This window comes from Aquila chrysaetos, chromosome 17, assembly GCF_900496995.4.
Source record: "Aquila chrysaetos chrysaetos chromosome 17, bAquChr1.4, whole genome shotgun sequence".
Taxonomy (NCBI): domain Eukaryota; kingdom Metazoa; phylum Chordata; class Aves; order Accipitriformes; family Accipitridae; genus Aquila; species Aquila chrysaetos.
This window is the reverse complement of record NC_044020.1, coordinates 14,042,911-14,058,938: the sequence shown is the minus strand read 5'-3', so window position 1 is coordinate 14,058,938 and position 16,028 is coordinate 14,042,911. Positions and strand designations below refer to the sequence as shown.

General features: G+C 50.8%; 1 protein-coding gene across 3 annotated transcripts in view; it reads right to left on the bottom strand.

Annotated features, from left to right (window-relative positions):
* Positions 1–7,732: 7,732 nt before the first annotated feature.
* LOC115352598 (cat eye syndrome critical region protein 2) overlaps positions 7,733–16,028 on the bottom strand; it is a 105,286-nt gene continuing 96,990 nt past the window's right edge. For 2 of the 3 annotated variants that reach the window (XM_030041021.2, XM_030041022.2), the window contains one exon: positions 7,733–15,952. In XM_030041021.2, coding sequence (XP_029896881.1) covers positions 15,947–15,952 — 6 coding nt within the window. In that variant the 3' untranslated portion in view covers positions 7,733–15,946. The remainder of the gene's footprint in view (positions 15,953–16,028) is intronic. The other variant, XR_003927193.2, reaches the window with a different exon arrangement.

Below are 16,028 nucleotides of genomic sequence, written 5' to 3'. Positions count from 1 at the left end.
AGACCTGACACGGTGGGAAGATGGGGAAAGTGCATGTTTCCCCCCCTCCATGCAGTCCCCAATGGGAATCCCCTATCTGCAGCGCCTATCAGGGAGGTTTGCGCTCACTTTGGCTCTGGGCCTGAGGTCCCCGTAAGCCTCCTCACCCCTCATTAGGTAACGGTGGGGGAACAGAGGAGAGAGGCAAACCCATGGAGCTGACCAAAGCTTGGCTGCTTTATTTATGTAAAGTGGTCTCTACACTGCTGAGTGACTTGCCGGCATTCGGGCATCCCCTTTGCCTTGATTTTAACCTTTTGCTTGGTGATTTTGGCCAGCAGGCTCCAAACTTTTTTGATTGTGCACCCCTATTGGTAAAAGTAAATACATATATTGGGGGGCATACAACCTCAATATATATGTTTACTTATAAATTATATACATGTGCTACTGTACTACCATTATGTACATTATAAAACATATCAAAACTTGAAATTAAAAAAGGATGAGATAAAGATGAAATAAATATTATTTTATTTATTAATAGTACAAACAGTGTTTTCTTCCTGCACCCCAATGGTGTTTTCTCCTGCATGCACCCCACTTTGGAGACCTCTGAAGTATCAAAAAGCCTTTCCATGCCAGAGGGTGTAGCAGCCCACGTGCTAGAGGCATTGCATTGCTCTCGGTCCCTGGTGCATCTCTGAGGGTCTCAGGGCTTCCCCAGAGGCTGAGACTGGGAAAACCCTACAGGACTATGAGGGGCTAAGCAGGCTGCAGAAATTTGCAGGGGACAAAGGCGGATGTCTGAGGGGGCTTTCCTGGTCACCATGTGAATCTGTAACACCCCTCAGCTCCTCTCAGTTGCGTGGGGTGGGGTGCGAGGTGCGGGGGTACTGCAGAGCCCCCCCCAGGGTGACAGATCCCTTCACATCCCACTCCAAGAAGAAGCAAATCCTGGAGGCAGGGAAGTGGGATAGAAAACCCACGAGGCAACCCACGCTCACCCCCCGCTGCCAGATGCTGTTGGTGGGAGCAAAGGGTGCCTTTCCCCGCTGGCGCGGCCCAAGCTGCAGGGAGTGCCAAAGACGAAAGGGGGTTTGGAAAGCAAACAAAGGAAGGGAAGGAAAATATCTTGGACAGAAGATAGAGAGCATAAGTTATAAGTCTTTTGGGAGGCGCGGGGGGGGGGGGCGGTGCGCACGCGTGAGCGGAGGATGCAGTGAGCAGCAACTTTGATCTCCCAGGACATCTGGCATATGGGCATCCGCCATACATCTGCCTATAGGGCAGGCCCAGAGACATGCGTGACTGGGAGAGGGGGGGATGAAAACCCAAAGCAAGATGCTCACTGTTTCCCATGCTCAGTGCACCCTCTCCTTCAAAGCAGGCAGGCGGCATCAGCCCCGGAGAAAAGGCAGGCGCTGGTGGAGCCAAGCAGCGTCCGGCGCTGGCTCCCCGCTGTTCCCACGCCCTCCGATGCCCCGGGGCGAGCGCTGCCGTGCCCAGCTGCGGCCCCCCAAACCGCTCGGAGCAACGTGGGAGCTGCAGCCGCAGCATGGAGGGGGTCCTGGGCTGGAGGGAGAACAGCTAAAGCAGGGCCTGGGGAAAGGAGACCGACCTCTGGGGCGCGTGCCCTGGGTTTAATTTCAGTGAGGCCTGAAAATGGGCGCTCTGAGCCCAGACGGCACAACGTGCCCCCCCGGGACGGGCACGGCGCACTGGGCAGGGTGGTGAGGAGGGGCCGTGTTTGGTGTTTTGGGGGTGACGGACCCTAAGCGGGAGCAGGCCCAGGGCCAGCACCCAGGGTACAAAATCCCTCGCACAACAGCCCGAGCCTGCAGCTGCTGGCCCTGTTCAGCTGCAGTGGTGGTCACCGTGTGGTGGGACATCAAAGACATTGAGCCCCAGTGCTGCTGACTCAAGCATTTAAAAAAAAAGCCCCGAGAGATTTGCTTACAAGGGAAAAGGGTTTGTTTCCTCTTGCCGTGTGAGCAGGGAGGGCGTTTGAGCTTTTCTTTACAGGCAACATTTTGAAATGAAAGACGACTGTCAAGTAACATCACCTGCAGCTTGGCAAACAGAGAAACCAGCCCTACCCAGACTCGTGCCAGAATCACAAGCTTTGGCAATAATCACTGCTGGCAGGTTTCTGGCCTTTCAGGCGGCTGAATTGGGGTACTTTTGTTCCTGCTGAGAGGAGCAGCCCTGTCCCTGCAAGGGCCCCAGACCAGGGAAGCTTTCCCTGAACTGCTGCAGCAAAGCATGCCCTACTGTGACAACCCCCCCCCCCCCCCCATCACGCCACCAAATCGTAGGCATCCTCATTGCACGATGCCCACAGATGTGCCCGTCAGTCGCACACACGGGATGGCAGCTAGCACGCGTGCCTGTGCAATGCTCACCGCCTTCTCCTTCTCCAGACCAGACATCTGGCTCATGGTGGGTTGCACCAGCAAAGCAAGCCCTGGTGTGACCCCTGCAAAAAGGCTGTTTCAGTGGTAGGCTTCGTTCTCCTCTACCCGGAGAAGAAGCTGCCCCTGGCCCTGCTCAGGGCATCCTCTTGAGGGAACAGACTGGTGACAGGGGGCTTAGCTCTCTCAGGGGGTGCTACCACTGTACTTGGTCCACAACAGCCTCCCGGCAGCTGGAGGAAAGCAATGAGATGATGGATGCTCTTGAAGCTCGCTCACACCTGGGGCTCTCACCACCAGGAACCACTGGGACCCACGGGGCGAAGGGCGTGAGGCGGGTCAGCCGGGGAGGGGATGTGGGGTTTGGGGGGGGGGTGGCTCTCAGGGAGCTGGGTGCCGAGCCAGCTGTTGGGGATGTGCATGCAGACAAGGGCAGACAAGAGGTTTGAGTTTGGTGTGAGTCAGGCAGCGGGCACACAGGTGCAGAGGGGAAAATCAGCAGGGAAGGAGAGAGCTGCAGGGGAGAAACGGCGTCAGCATCCAGGCAGGCAGGCTACAAAGCGTGACAGCGATTGACATAGGAGAGGAGGGTGATGCCTAGAAAGAGGTCCGGTTTGTCTTCTACAGACTTTCTGGGGTACTCATGCATGTCTCCCTCTTCCTCCTCCTAGCCCAAGGAGCTACCTCCCCCAGCATAATGTTTTCAGTCTGAGGTGTAAAAGGTCTTTCCCTTCCCTCCTCCTCCCTGAGCAAAACAGATGCCCATCAAACAAGGAACCGAGCAGCACATTTCTCCACGTCATGGTCTGCTGTGCCTGGAAATCAGCACACAGCTCCTTCCCAGGAAAAAAAAGTACCCTGGTTCTGGTTCCCATGCAAGTGGTCAGGCTGGAAAGGATGGTCTGGGTGTTGCAAGGCCATGCTTCGTGTTACACAAGGGGCCAGATGAAATATTGCAACCCTCCCTTCTGACCCCAAAACCTAGGCGCTCTCCAAGGGCTTGACCAAGGGGGATTTGTGACAGAGTAACTTCCCAAGGGAATCTGTCTGTAGCAGCAGGGAAGTGCGGTAGGACGTGTTTCCCTAGGGAAGCAGAGATCAGAGGGAGGGGAGAGGGGGGCAGGCAGCCAAGGGAAGCGGGGTAGACTGGTATGCGCAGGCTGCATTTCCTCAGGGGAGATTTGTTTCATATGCAGGTATGTCTTCAAAGGGGACACCCGGGTGCAAGGGAAGATGTACTCCTGGAATGAATTGCCACCCTGGGAACTTGAGTGGAGAGGCAGATGCCTATGGGAGCCATTTCCCAGGGGATGGTTCTAGTTTGCTGCTGATTTTCCTAACAAAACGTAGTGGTGTGGGATTTTCAAAAAGCTGTGCAGCCTAGAAATGTCGGGGACCATTAGCGGCTGGGGCTTTGGAGGTGCTAAATCTGCTGGCATCTCCCATTTTGTCCAAGCTCCTGCTGAAAGTTCAGTCCTGATGCAGCCGGCTGCTCTCTGGGGCTGGCTGTAGGCACAAGCCCTGCAAGACATCTTTCCCCACTCTGCTGATGCAGTAAATCGCAATCAGGCATCCCTCCCAGGAAAGAAAATTAAAGCAAACTCTCTCAAATCTCTCTGGCGGGAGCATATTGTGTGGCACACACGGTGGTTTCCCTCACTGAATCCCCCATCGGGCAGCTTGAACGGCCAGCTGAGCGAGCAGCTAGGCATCCCCCTGCCTCTCGACCAAACCCGAGGGGCAGATGGGTGTCCTTGTGCCCGTTGGACAGGCATCCCCCCTCCGCTGGCCGAAGGCAGCCCTTTCCCCCGCCCCCGGCGCAGGCCAGGCGAGGGTTTGATGGATTGCAATCCTCCTCTGCCATGGTCAAAACAAAGGTCACGGCCCGAGGAAATTGCAAACAACTTTTGCCCACCGGCCCCGGAAGAACGGGCGCATTCGTGACAAGGGAGTGAACTTTTTACGATCCCTCCGCCCTGGCAGCCTCTTTGGGAAAGGAATTTAAAAAAAGCGGGCAGGGAACATGTGGCCTCCCAGTGCCGGCAGAGGAGGAGGGGGCAGCCCTGAGATGCTGCGCCGAGCCCGTGGTGAGCCCCTGCCCCTTCCCACCTTCTCTTCCTCCTCCGGCAAAGACGCTCCGTCTCCTCTCTGCTGGGCAAGCACAGGGCCCTCGGGGCAACCCATTTGGGGGCCAGCCTTTAGGGCTTTTGTTATGGTCCAGAATAACTTTGCATTTTTGTGTTAGCGCTTGGGCGACCCTAACATTCGTTATGCATGTGTATAAATGTATACACAACAACACTGCACCCTCAGACTGAGCTTATGGCTGGGAACAAGGCATTTGGGTCCGTTCCCACCTGCCAGGGACAGGGCCTGCCCCAATGGGCAAGCGGCTTGGCTTTGCCTTTCTGTGCCTGTGCCTTCTCCACCAAACAAAAATTGCAGCTTTGAGGGCTGCAGGAGATATGGGGGGGGTCCCACCCCTCAAGAGACCCCCGGCTGCTCGGAGAAGTTGCATTTTACATCTCAACATGGGACAAAAATGAAAATCTTGACTTTATGAGTGTATATATTTTTCCTAATACCTGTAACTAAACATTTCTGCGAATAGAAACCATTCATTTTAGCCTAAATCTGAGTCCTTCTGAGCTACCCCAAATGCCTGCCTTAGTCCTGCCTTTCTGTGTGAGGTGGTGTGTCCCATGCTCAAGTGTGGTGACTAATAGGAAAATTCAAGATGGGAACTTTACCTGCAAGGTTCTTTATTTTTAGGGAAATATACGCTCCCCCCAAACCACTAGTGGGTGCCAAGGACACTCCGGTTCTTCCCTCACCTTTAGGCACCCCTCAAAGTTGCACCATCCATCGGCTCTAGCAAAACCCTCCTGGAGTTGGAGCTCTCCCCGGGGGCTGCCCCGTGATGGAGGTGAGGGGCTGCCATTTATTTCCATACCCAAACTGAGCACTAAACTGGTCCCTACTGAAACTGATTCATCCACCCATCCCCAGTTCAAGCCTACACGAATTAGTGAGCTGCTCTGAGATGGCTGGACAAAAAGCTGGTGGCGAGAAGCATCCCAGTTCTCAGGGAGGAGGCTAGAGAGGAAGTCGAGTTTAAAGCCTCAGCCCAAGAGCTCAGGAAAGCTCTTTTTTAGTACAAGGGGATAGCTTTGCCAGCCCATGGCGGGGAAGGAAGAAGAAGAAACAAAAATTGTGGACAGCAGAAAGAAGGAAGAAAGGTAAAGAATTAGGGGGACACATGGCCTAGCTTGATACTGCCTGTTACCCTCACGATAGCATCTTGTCAAGGTTAGGATGTGGCATTTCCTATAGCACAGATAAGCTTTGTCTTCGCCTGGGCTGCAAGGCAGCTCTAAAAGCAGTGACTTTCCACCCCTTCCCTGGGACTGGTTCCAATTAACGCCAGCTCTGCTCAGCGCTGGCTTAGCCCCAGGATTAGAAATCTCCCCCTGCCAATCCCCTCTGACCCAAACGCTTCCTGGGACTGATGGGGCGACCGAATTCCTCCCCTTCCTAAATTGGACAGCTTGCTCTCGTCACCCCGAACTCTGGCCCCTGCAGGGGGAAGAGGGGGAAGGGGGATATGTGACAGAGAGCAGCCCTTCGCCCGCCCCCGGGAACAACTCACCTTGCCCCAGCTCGGAGGGGCCAACGTCCTCAAACAGCCTTCGTGGGGCCCGGAGCTGCAGCCGTGTCGGGAAGTGCCCACTGGGATGCTTGGCTTCACCTGCCTGGCCCAGGCAGAAGGGGCAGCTCCCACACTCGGCTGGCGGTTTTGGGGTGCTTGAGATGTCAAGGTGCAGCAGATTCCATCTCGGGCTCCTCCAAACTCCCAGGGGTGGGAAGGTGCCAACATGTGCTCCTGTGGGCTTCTTTGCACATAAAATATGCATGTATGTGGCGGGATAAGTCAGTCTCAGACCAAGCCATGGAGGGAGGGTACAGCGAGTCCCTGAACGGCCCCAGGAGTGGCGATGCACTGGGGATTTACAGTCAGCTCTTGAACAATTCATTCACTGGGGCTCATTTGCCCGTCTTTGTGCACAGAGAGAAAGAAGAGCTATGAGGACAGGATGAGGCCCCGGTTTGGCTGGCAAGCGTGGGGTCCTGTGTCACAGACAAATGTTTTGTGAGCACCTTTTTGCAGAGGCAGCTTTGGTGCCGAGAGCCAGGCAAGTGTGCTGGGCTCGGGAGCAGCCCCAGCGAGGCTCCCGCAGGAGAGGCAGGTGGAGCCCGTGGTGTAAGCAGGTTTCACTGTGAAGCTGTTTTGGCAGGAGGAGATGTGACCAAGAGCATCTGTTACCAGCCCTGGAGGAGGCAGAGGGAGCTTTTACCAGCTAGAGCCGGGGAGGAAAGGGAAGGCGCATGCAGCATGCACCTGGGAGCCTCGGTGCCCCTGGCCTTCTACCGTTCATTCCCTGTGCCCCCTTTTGCCGGCACCAACTTTTCCTTAAAATCGCCTTGATTTTGTCCTGATGAAAAGCTGCTGAATCAGCAAAAAGTTGAGCAAGGGACCAGCTGAGCAAGGGCCAAGTGCAAGCTGCCCCAAAGCACATAGAGCAGGTGCCTTCCCGCATGAAAAGGTATATGGCCAGTTCCTGGTTCTGATGCTGAAACCCTCATGAGAAAGTCTTTCAACACCTCTCTGCTGGGAGGGCTGAAACCACTGCCCGATCTCGCATGGGAGATTTAATAAACAGCAAATGGCAAGTGCCGTTTTGGGTCCGATGTGGGTTTGGACCACTGCACATAAGCTCTAAAGGCTTCCCATTCCCCTAACAGCCCCTGAGGACTGTCATACCCTATGCTGCTTAGCATTAAAGCAGCACAAAGGGGAACCATGCAGGCTACATCGGTTCCTCCTTCATAGCAGCATCACTCCGTAGGCTTTACTAAAGGGCAGTCACCCTTTTTAAAGCAAAGAGAGGTTTTGGGTGAGTGTTGGGGAACAGACTACCTGTGACCCAAGACTACGTGGTGTTTTGGGGATGAAGGCAGGCTTTCCAGCACACCTGGGCTGCAGAAGAACCCACAGCCCACCAGGGACTTTGGGGAAAAGAAGTGACACCATCTCATTTCCACAACTGGGTTGTTCGTAGGCAGACAGCTGTGTTTCAGAAGGGGAAACAATCCCAATTAGCTTTCCAGGTGTTCTCTTGTAAATGGCTTTCAGGTGGTACAACTGTGTCTGCAGTCCAGGGCTTTGTCCCTCTGAAACAAGCCCTCTGTGTTCTGCTCCCACCCCCATCCGCTCCCCCCTTACAAAGGAAGAGGGAGACCATCCAGGAGACAAGAAAACACACATACAGCACGGGTGATTGCTATTTTAAGAACGTACTTTATACAAAATAACCAATTCATATGGAAATAAAATCTACAGACCTCCAAGGATCAAGCTTTTAAAAAAGTTCTTTAAAAAAATTACCCAACACACAGTATTAAACTAACTATTGAGGTAACTGTCGCTCTTGGGGAACAAAGGTAATCAGCAGACCAAGACAAAATATACACAATATAAAAATAAATAGCATTCCCCTTTCCAGTATTGACCAGGAAAGTTCACACAACTTTGCAGCAGCAGGAGAGAGAAGAGGATCCCTGACACTGTGCTCTATGGGACAGGAAGGGAGGTGGGGGTGAGAGCCGGGGGGGGTCCTGGGCACCAGGTGACGGAGAGGTGCAGCACCTGAGCCCCCACCGCGGAGAGGAGCACCGGGGTGAGCCACTCCAGCATGAACTCCTTCCGCTGAGAAATTCAGGCTAGCAAATCCAACCTTTCCTAAACAGCACGGGCAGTTGACCAGCTCAGTTTCTAACCGAGACGAAGACGAGCAGGACCAGCCCTAGAGCGTTAGGTCCCACCACCCAGCAAAACACCCCAGTCCCGAGCCCCATGCAGGTCAGATTCCCCCACCAAAGGATGAAGGCAGGGGTTCTTTTCACAGCTTGGTGTGGGAGGTCTCTGCCACAGCATCAACTCACCCTCCCGTTGCCCTGGGACAGTTGCAACCAGTTAACAGGGGCCAGGCTTTTGCCCCCATGGCCCCTAAACTCCTTCCCTGCCCAACAACAAAAAACACAGCAACATAAGAACAGCCTCACCCAACGAGAGAAAGGCCCCCGTTTTCTCCTTGTGCCCCCAACAGACAGATTACATTCTTTACAAACTTACAATAATACAAAAAAAAACCAACATCACCCAACTTCAGAAAAATGGACATAGTGACATAGGCTCTCCTGCTACCTCCCCCATAAATGCCAGGTGAAGCAGCAGCGGGTTGCTTTCCTCCCCCAGAGGCATTGAATCGGTGGTCCACCCACCCCTCACTCTGCGGCAGCAACAGGCACCCCTCTTCCATGTGCTCTGCTTTGTGGACAAAGGCTCAACTTTACCAACTTGCTCCCTTCCCCTTCTACCTTCCCAAACAGAGGAAGCAACCAGCTCTCTCTCAGCTACCTAAATCAATCCAACAGTCACTGGGAAAGCAGGAACGTGGCATAGATAAAACACAGGGCCACAGAAAGCACCTTGCTTCCCACTCAAACTGTGAAACCCCCCAGTGTTTCATAGCCATCCGTTCCCTGAAACAATATGGGAAGGTCAAAGTTGCACTGCTGCACATTATTATTGCTCAGAAAAAATCAGGCAGCAGCATTCATTGATCTATCAAGCAAGAGAGGCAACAGTTTTCATGGTTGTACACAGTATAAATTTTAAACCTAAGCTCCCTTGGAGGTAGGCACGCCAGGATCATGCGCGGGAACCCTGCACAGGGGCCAGGAGCAAATCCTTGTGCTGGCAGAGGGACAGACAACTCTGTGCCAGGCTGGCAAACCCTGGGGGCATGTGGGAGAACACCAGTGAGCCACTGAGGACACCTTAATTTCATGAGGACAGTAAATGTGTACTCCCCACCTGCTTTATATATGCATGTGCAGAGGAGACAGCTGGCAAGTTCAACCTTCTGCCTTTCTACTCGCGTGGGCAGTGAGCTTTCATCTCTGCACTTGACAGCAACAGACTGCAGCAAAGTAAGCAGAGGGAAAGAAACTTGAAAGCTAGGAAGCAAGGAGAGGGGAAGTGTTGGTGCATGACACAAAAGGGGATCAGAGGACTTTCCAGACTAAAAATTGAGGCCCGAGCTCCTGTAGCTGCCTGGCTGGCTTCAGAAAGGGAGATCGCTCCTCTGACGTACTCAGCAGTTTTTCAGTGCACTATGTATCTGCTTGCCTCTTACTGATTTGAAGGCCAAAGGAATCCCTGATGGCCATCTGGTCTAACTTTGTCCACAACAAGGGAATTTTGCCCACACAGAGTCAGTTCCAGTTTTATTTAGAAGATATTCCACTTCCTGCCCTTCTGCTAGTAAGCCATGTGTTTCCAAACAAAAGGGGCAAAGGACAGAGGGACTTGCTAGAGTTGGTGAAAATCCCAATTAATCCTCAGCCCTAATTAATCCCTTGTCCCCTCTTCCACTGGTGGATGTAGCTCTTGCTCTCTCCTGGATGTACTGTCCACTTTGACATCCACATTTCAAAAAGAAGAAAATCTTTGCCAAAAGAAATCTAGGCCGCTGTTGCAGATTAAGGACCCCCCCCCGCCCCCCCCCCCCCCCCGCCTCAGTCAGTGCAAGGTCAGCAGTGTTAAAACTACAGAATGCTCCACGGTCTCTCAAATACTGCATGTGAGCCGAGGCAGGAGAGTAATCAAAAAGGGAATGACACCGCACAGCTTGCTACACCTGCACTTTGAAGGTACACTTGGATGTTACTATCTAGTTTCAAATACATACAACCCTGTCCTGAATTTCCTTGCCTAGGGGTGGACTGAACCTCACGCTTGTCATCCCAGGAGCTCCTATTTGGAGACAGCTGGAAATGGGTCCCCCCCCAGTTCTTTTTCAGAGAGGGAGGTGGGCAGCGGAGAGTGAAAACCAAAGCGCGTAGTTCATTATGTGCTGGTTAAAAGCGTTTTCCTTCCGCATGGGCGGCAGGGGTCCTGCCAAGCCCGAATGTGCTTTATCCCCATCTGTATGTTAAACAGGTACAGATGGGGAAAGGCTGGAAGGTCAACATTTGAGATGCTTTCTCAGTTACAATAAGCACACACTCTTAAAGCTTGTCACATGGCCTGCAGCTGCAACGCTACTTTCACAGCCTGCTATCTCAATCTCAGCCTTACAGAAATGTTACAGCACACACACCTGCTCTTCAACCACCAGTGCCGAACTAAAAGCAAAACAGGAATTCTGCAAGAGCAAACTCCTCTAACACCAATGCACCACAGTAACAACTTCTTAAGGGGTAGCTCTGGTTAAGCACAGACCCAGTTGCATGGTTGGTCTGCAGCGAGGGGAACCAGGAGCAACCACACCATCATCAGTTCTCCTGTTTGTCTTCTCCAAGCCACCCCTCGGGATGGTGCTTCCCTGTCACTTGGTTCGACACCTTCTCCAAAACTCCACAATGCATCTGGCAATGCACCGCCTCCTCGGAAAAGGAAAGCAGAACAAAGCCATCAAAAGGAAAGCAACAGCCCAGGCTCAACACAGAGATGCACAGAAGACTGACAGAGATCAGTAGAGGGAAAAAAAGAAGGTTATTTTCTAATTATACTTTCTTTTTAAATGGAGAAGTGTTGGGGTGAGAAGCTGCAGGAGAACTGCCTCAGTCAGCAGAATGAAAGACAGCCTCTGTGAGTAGTGTTCAGATAAGACATCAAGAAGCTGATAGCTCTCCAAGACCCCGAGAAACCACACTTACAAAAATACACACAGGAGATTTGTTTCGGAAAGTCTGCATGGGAAAGGCATTTGGCAGACAAGAAAGAATCAGAAGCTCTTCCAAGAAAAGTGTCTCCATGTACTTTAAAGTCACAAATCAAACCAGTTGGGCCTTGAAGCTTCAAATTTACTTTCCTCTTTTGTCCTCCTCATTGCAGGCTGGTGCCTTGGATTGCTACTGAGTGGTTTGGTGGGTCACACCATGGAATTTATAGACTGCAAACTTCTGCTGGACACAGCTAAAAATCACTGTGAAGCCTCAGTGACTGGCCTTCTTAAAATACTTAGTTGAATTGCCAGGGCCTGTAGGACTTAAGATGCTCAAAGCTTCCAGAGTCCCAAGGGGAGTTTATACAATGGCACTTATAATGGCAATTGAACATCTCAGGATCTTGGGAACACCACACACCACTTGCAAAGGAGGTTGTGGTGGGGAGAGCAAGAGGCTAAAAAGCCAGAGTAGCATAGAAAACTCTTCTGAGAATATTGGAAAATTTTGGCATGTTCGAGCATGGTCAGCATCATATTTGTTCTATGTATTATATAGTTTCGTTTAACAAGAAATCCATAATTATAGCAAAACACATCCTCTGTATGGGAAAAGTAATAGCTACAGGAAACTTTGCAAAGTCACTAGCTCAGGATGCTTGCTGCAAAAGGACCAACAGTTAATATATTATACTACAACAGCACTGGGGGTTGAGAAAGAGGGCTTCCAACCAGAGTCCAGAATTTCTCTGTATTGTGTTAAAATATTGTTTAAGATAGTGACACAAGTATGGCACTCAAATGCCAGGATATTTTAAAATGCAGCTACATTTCTCCTGCACTGTATGCCAACACATGGCAAAAAGTACCACCCCGTACGTAAAGAGCTGCCATTTTACTCTCTTCTAAATCCCTCCTTAAACCCATCTCTTTCACAACATCTACAAAACAGCCCTGCGCAGCACATGTTGGGAAACCATAAACTATAAAATTCACATTTTCTGCTTCTCCCTGTACATTTCCACTGGTGTTCCATCCCAGCAATCCACTCCCAGCCCCATGCCCTCTGAGGGGTGCCCATTTTCTGTGATTTGCTCAGATTGTACCTACCGAGATAGAGCTCTGATTTTTGGGGCATCCCTAGATGTCATCATAAAAAGAAAAAAAAAAAACCCAGCCAAACACTTATGAACAAAGCATTTGAAAGTCTGGAAACTCAGAGCTAAGATTCCACAAGCAGCTCTACATCTTCATGTGCCCTGTCCCCAGGATAGCCCTATCCCTGTAGCCCAGCCATAGTTCATCCAATGCTATATTAGTACTTTTCTAATATAAACCATGTGTCCTCACAACAGCAGCTTGTTAGTCACTTTAATAAGAATTACTGACTACATCAAAAGCCATTTACCTAGAAACCCTCCCAGGAGGAGTCAGCTTCACTACTCTGTTTTGTCTACAATCTGCAAGTCAAACCCTTCTCCCAGATTTGCATTATGTCAGGTAAGGGATAATATCTTCATGTTGCACACTCCACATAGGATCCTCAGAGTATCTATCACTAACACTCCACTACGCTCTCCAGGCAGACCACAAGCAATTCTTGCCTTTCTTATTCATCCCCTGTTTTGATCTGGGCTTGGTACTCATCCAGATACCATGACCACTAGAACCATGTTTTCAGTGCCAGTTCCGTCTGAAGGCCAAGAGTATTTCAGCTTGGTGTTTTTTTTTTTTTTATAGCTTCCAAAAACCTCCTGTTCCACAAAGTTCACAATGAGCTGAATGAAAGGCACTTTAAATATTCAGGTAACTGTCTGTGATACAGAAGACACAGGCTGAAGTACAGCAGGGGTTGTTTGCAGAATCTACATTCACATTTCCAGAATTTCGAATACTTTGCTACAAGTTGTATTTTACAGTTCCTCTATTTTTAAATGTGCTATTTCAAATTATTTTTATATCTACAATGAACTAAAGATTGCTTTACAAGGAGAAGCAACCATGCTTTCATTTGTCCCAGGTTTATTGTCTTGAAGAGCAGTTATACTTGCACAGTTTTTCATAAATACCTACTACTGCTTCAGTACCTCCATTCAGTGGAGGATCTAGACCTGCATTTCTGAGCAGCTGGGGCACCTCTGGAAACCCACTGCCAGCTGACAAGCCAGCAGGAGACCCTCAGATCTGGGACAAATTTGGATGAGCCATATACTAATGTTCTTGGGTGGGGAGAGCAATTACCTGCTTCTCAGTCAAAGGACAACCTTCAGGATCATCTCTTCCAGTTTACACCAATCCACCAGTGACAATTGCTCTCTGACAGATGAACACAAACACAGAAAAAAACCCACCAAAACAAATCTCCCTTTCATAACGTAATGGCATCTATAGATAGAGATTGTAAGTAATTGACATTATATTGAAGTCTTCCTTTGTGGAGGAGCCAGCTGTCCCAGGCAATTCACTGGACTAAGCAGACAACAGCTATAGTTCACAGGCTAGCTGCAGCAGTGGGTATGAACAACTGCATTTATAAACATGCTTGTGGGAATAGCATTAAGAAGTGTAACTCCTGTTAGGCTTGGAAAATGCCTTGGCCGTACACAGCTCATCACAGGCAAAAGTACAGTAGCAACAGAGCAGTGGGACTCATTGGTAATTGGGCACTAATGTGGCAGTCCTTCCTTTCTCATCTTTTAGGCTTTTTGTTTTTCCAAAAGCTTAGGACAGAAGGAGTAATGGCCCAGTCAGATGCTACCTGCCATTTGCTCAAACAGCTTCGCCAGCACACGGTAGATCTACACATCAGGACAAAGGTGATGCAGTCATGCATGCTAGTGCAATCCAGCTAAAGATATGGGTGATGGCACCATCCAAGACAACAAAGCAGCCAGAAGAATTTTCCAGAAACCTGGAGACAAAGACCCTCCCCTAGCTGGTACCACAGACTAAAGGACATGCTGCTCTGTCCTCACTTCTGCTGCCACTTGTGCTTTTGCTAGCACAATCTGCCCAACACATTGGCACATCCTCCTTTTAACCATACCGCTGTCCCCCAGGGCAACCAGCAGTTTGCACTACGGCTGTGGTCCCAGCAGATCTTGCTGCCCAATCTTCTCACACAGCAACTCCACCTTGTTTTACCCCAGCTCCCCCAAGAATAATCAGCTGTATTTTCTTGTTACATTTAAGATGTGAATAAACGTCTGCAGATGAGATTCATATGAAACTCATTTGCCGAACCTACATTTAAACATTGGTGCCTGGCAAAGCACTGGCGCACAGGGGTTCCCCAGTGCAGTACTGCAACTGGTGAGGAAAGCCCCTGCAGACTGCTCACAGGCTCCGAGGGAAGCTGCCACTAGCCCTGTAGGACTTGCTGCTACGGCATCAATGATGGCAAAGGTAAACCAAGTCAACTCGAGCACAGAGATCTCTTGTCCCTCACCCCCTGAGCCATGCCACCTCTACATTTGATTTCAAATCAGTGCTTTCCAATTCACCCGCAACTTGCAAACACAAATCCAACACCATTAGCCAACAAACAGCTCACACTGCAGCAAACCAACCATTCCCCCAAAGCAGCCTCATGCCATTCCTTCACAGGCAACCAAGAGTGGTCGGGAACCACAGGGTACCTTCTGCTTCGCTGCTGCTAAGAAGTGAATATAGCCAAGGGACAGAGAAAGAAAGGTGGGGGCTTGTCTCCACTCCTCAGGCAGCAGGGCAGTACAGATTTGCACATTATTTGTTCTACTGGATAGGTGCTGCTCTACTGGTTTCACTGAAAGAAGTCTAAGATGACCAGTTATGTCATTTTCTGCTTTCTAGAGCATACATTTCTCCTATGAGAAAGGCAGGGAGAAGGGTATTATACTAGCAGAAGGGACAATGCCATGAGTGTCCTGTCCTGGTTTCAATTCCTGGTCCTGGTTTCCTTGTTCCCCCATGATGACAGGAGCTGGAAGTGCACTCAGGCCCTAGATCCAGAGGGGTGGAGGTGGGGGTGAGAGGGGAAGGAGGAAGAAGACAAGAGAAAGAGGAGGACACGTTATGCTCCTGAGCAATTCCTGCCAGTAAGTCAACCAACCGTCAGGTCGTGTCTCGGTTGCAGAGGACAGGAAGGAGGACAGCAAGTCATCCATCACACGTTCCCTCACTTCTCCCCGCTCCCCCCAAACCCTCATCCTATCCTGAAAGATTTCAGTGTGATATGATTGTAAACAGTTAAGGATTCCTCCAGTGCTAAGCCCACTACAAGCTGGGCCCACCCCCTCCCCCGTTATGTACAATACATTCACCAACAACAGAAATTTATTTAAAAAGGCAACAGGTTAAATTCTGTAAACTGGATCCAGCTCCAAAACACACACATTAATACTACAAGTAAAATTCCATCATCATCCTCTTCCACCCTGAAAAATATACCTGAGTTTAGCAGTCAATGAAAGTTTCTGCCCCCACCCCCCGCCCTCCCCACCCGAAAAATCCCTCAAACCCTGAACGAGACGCAGTCTCCGGTCATGGAAAGCCACTAGTTTGCGATGCTCGCCCTGAGGTGGCGAGCCAGCTGCTTGGCTGGCTGGGGCCCAGCACCGCTCCAGGTTTCCAACACAAAAGCCGTTGCGGCACCATGTTCCACGGACCCAGGAAGCTACATGCTGCTTGGGCGAGGGGAGGGTGGGAGGAAGGCCTGCCCCTCCTCCCCCTTGTCCAAATCACGTGTGGCTTTCGTCTTCGTGAGGTCCTTCCTTCCTCGGACTAGCTCTGGAAGAGGAAGAACAAGAGTTGGAGACTTTAACTGGCAGCTTTAGAAAGGAATAACCTCATGATTGCATGCAAC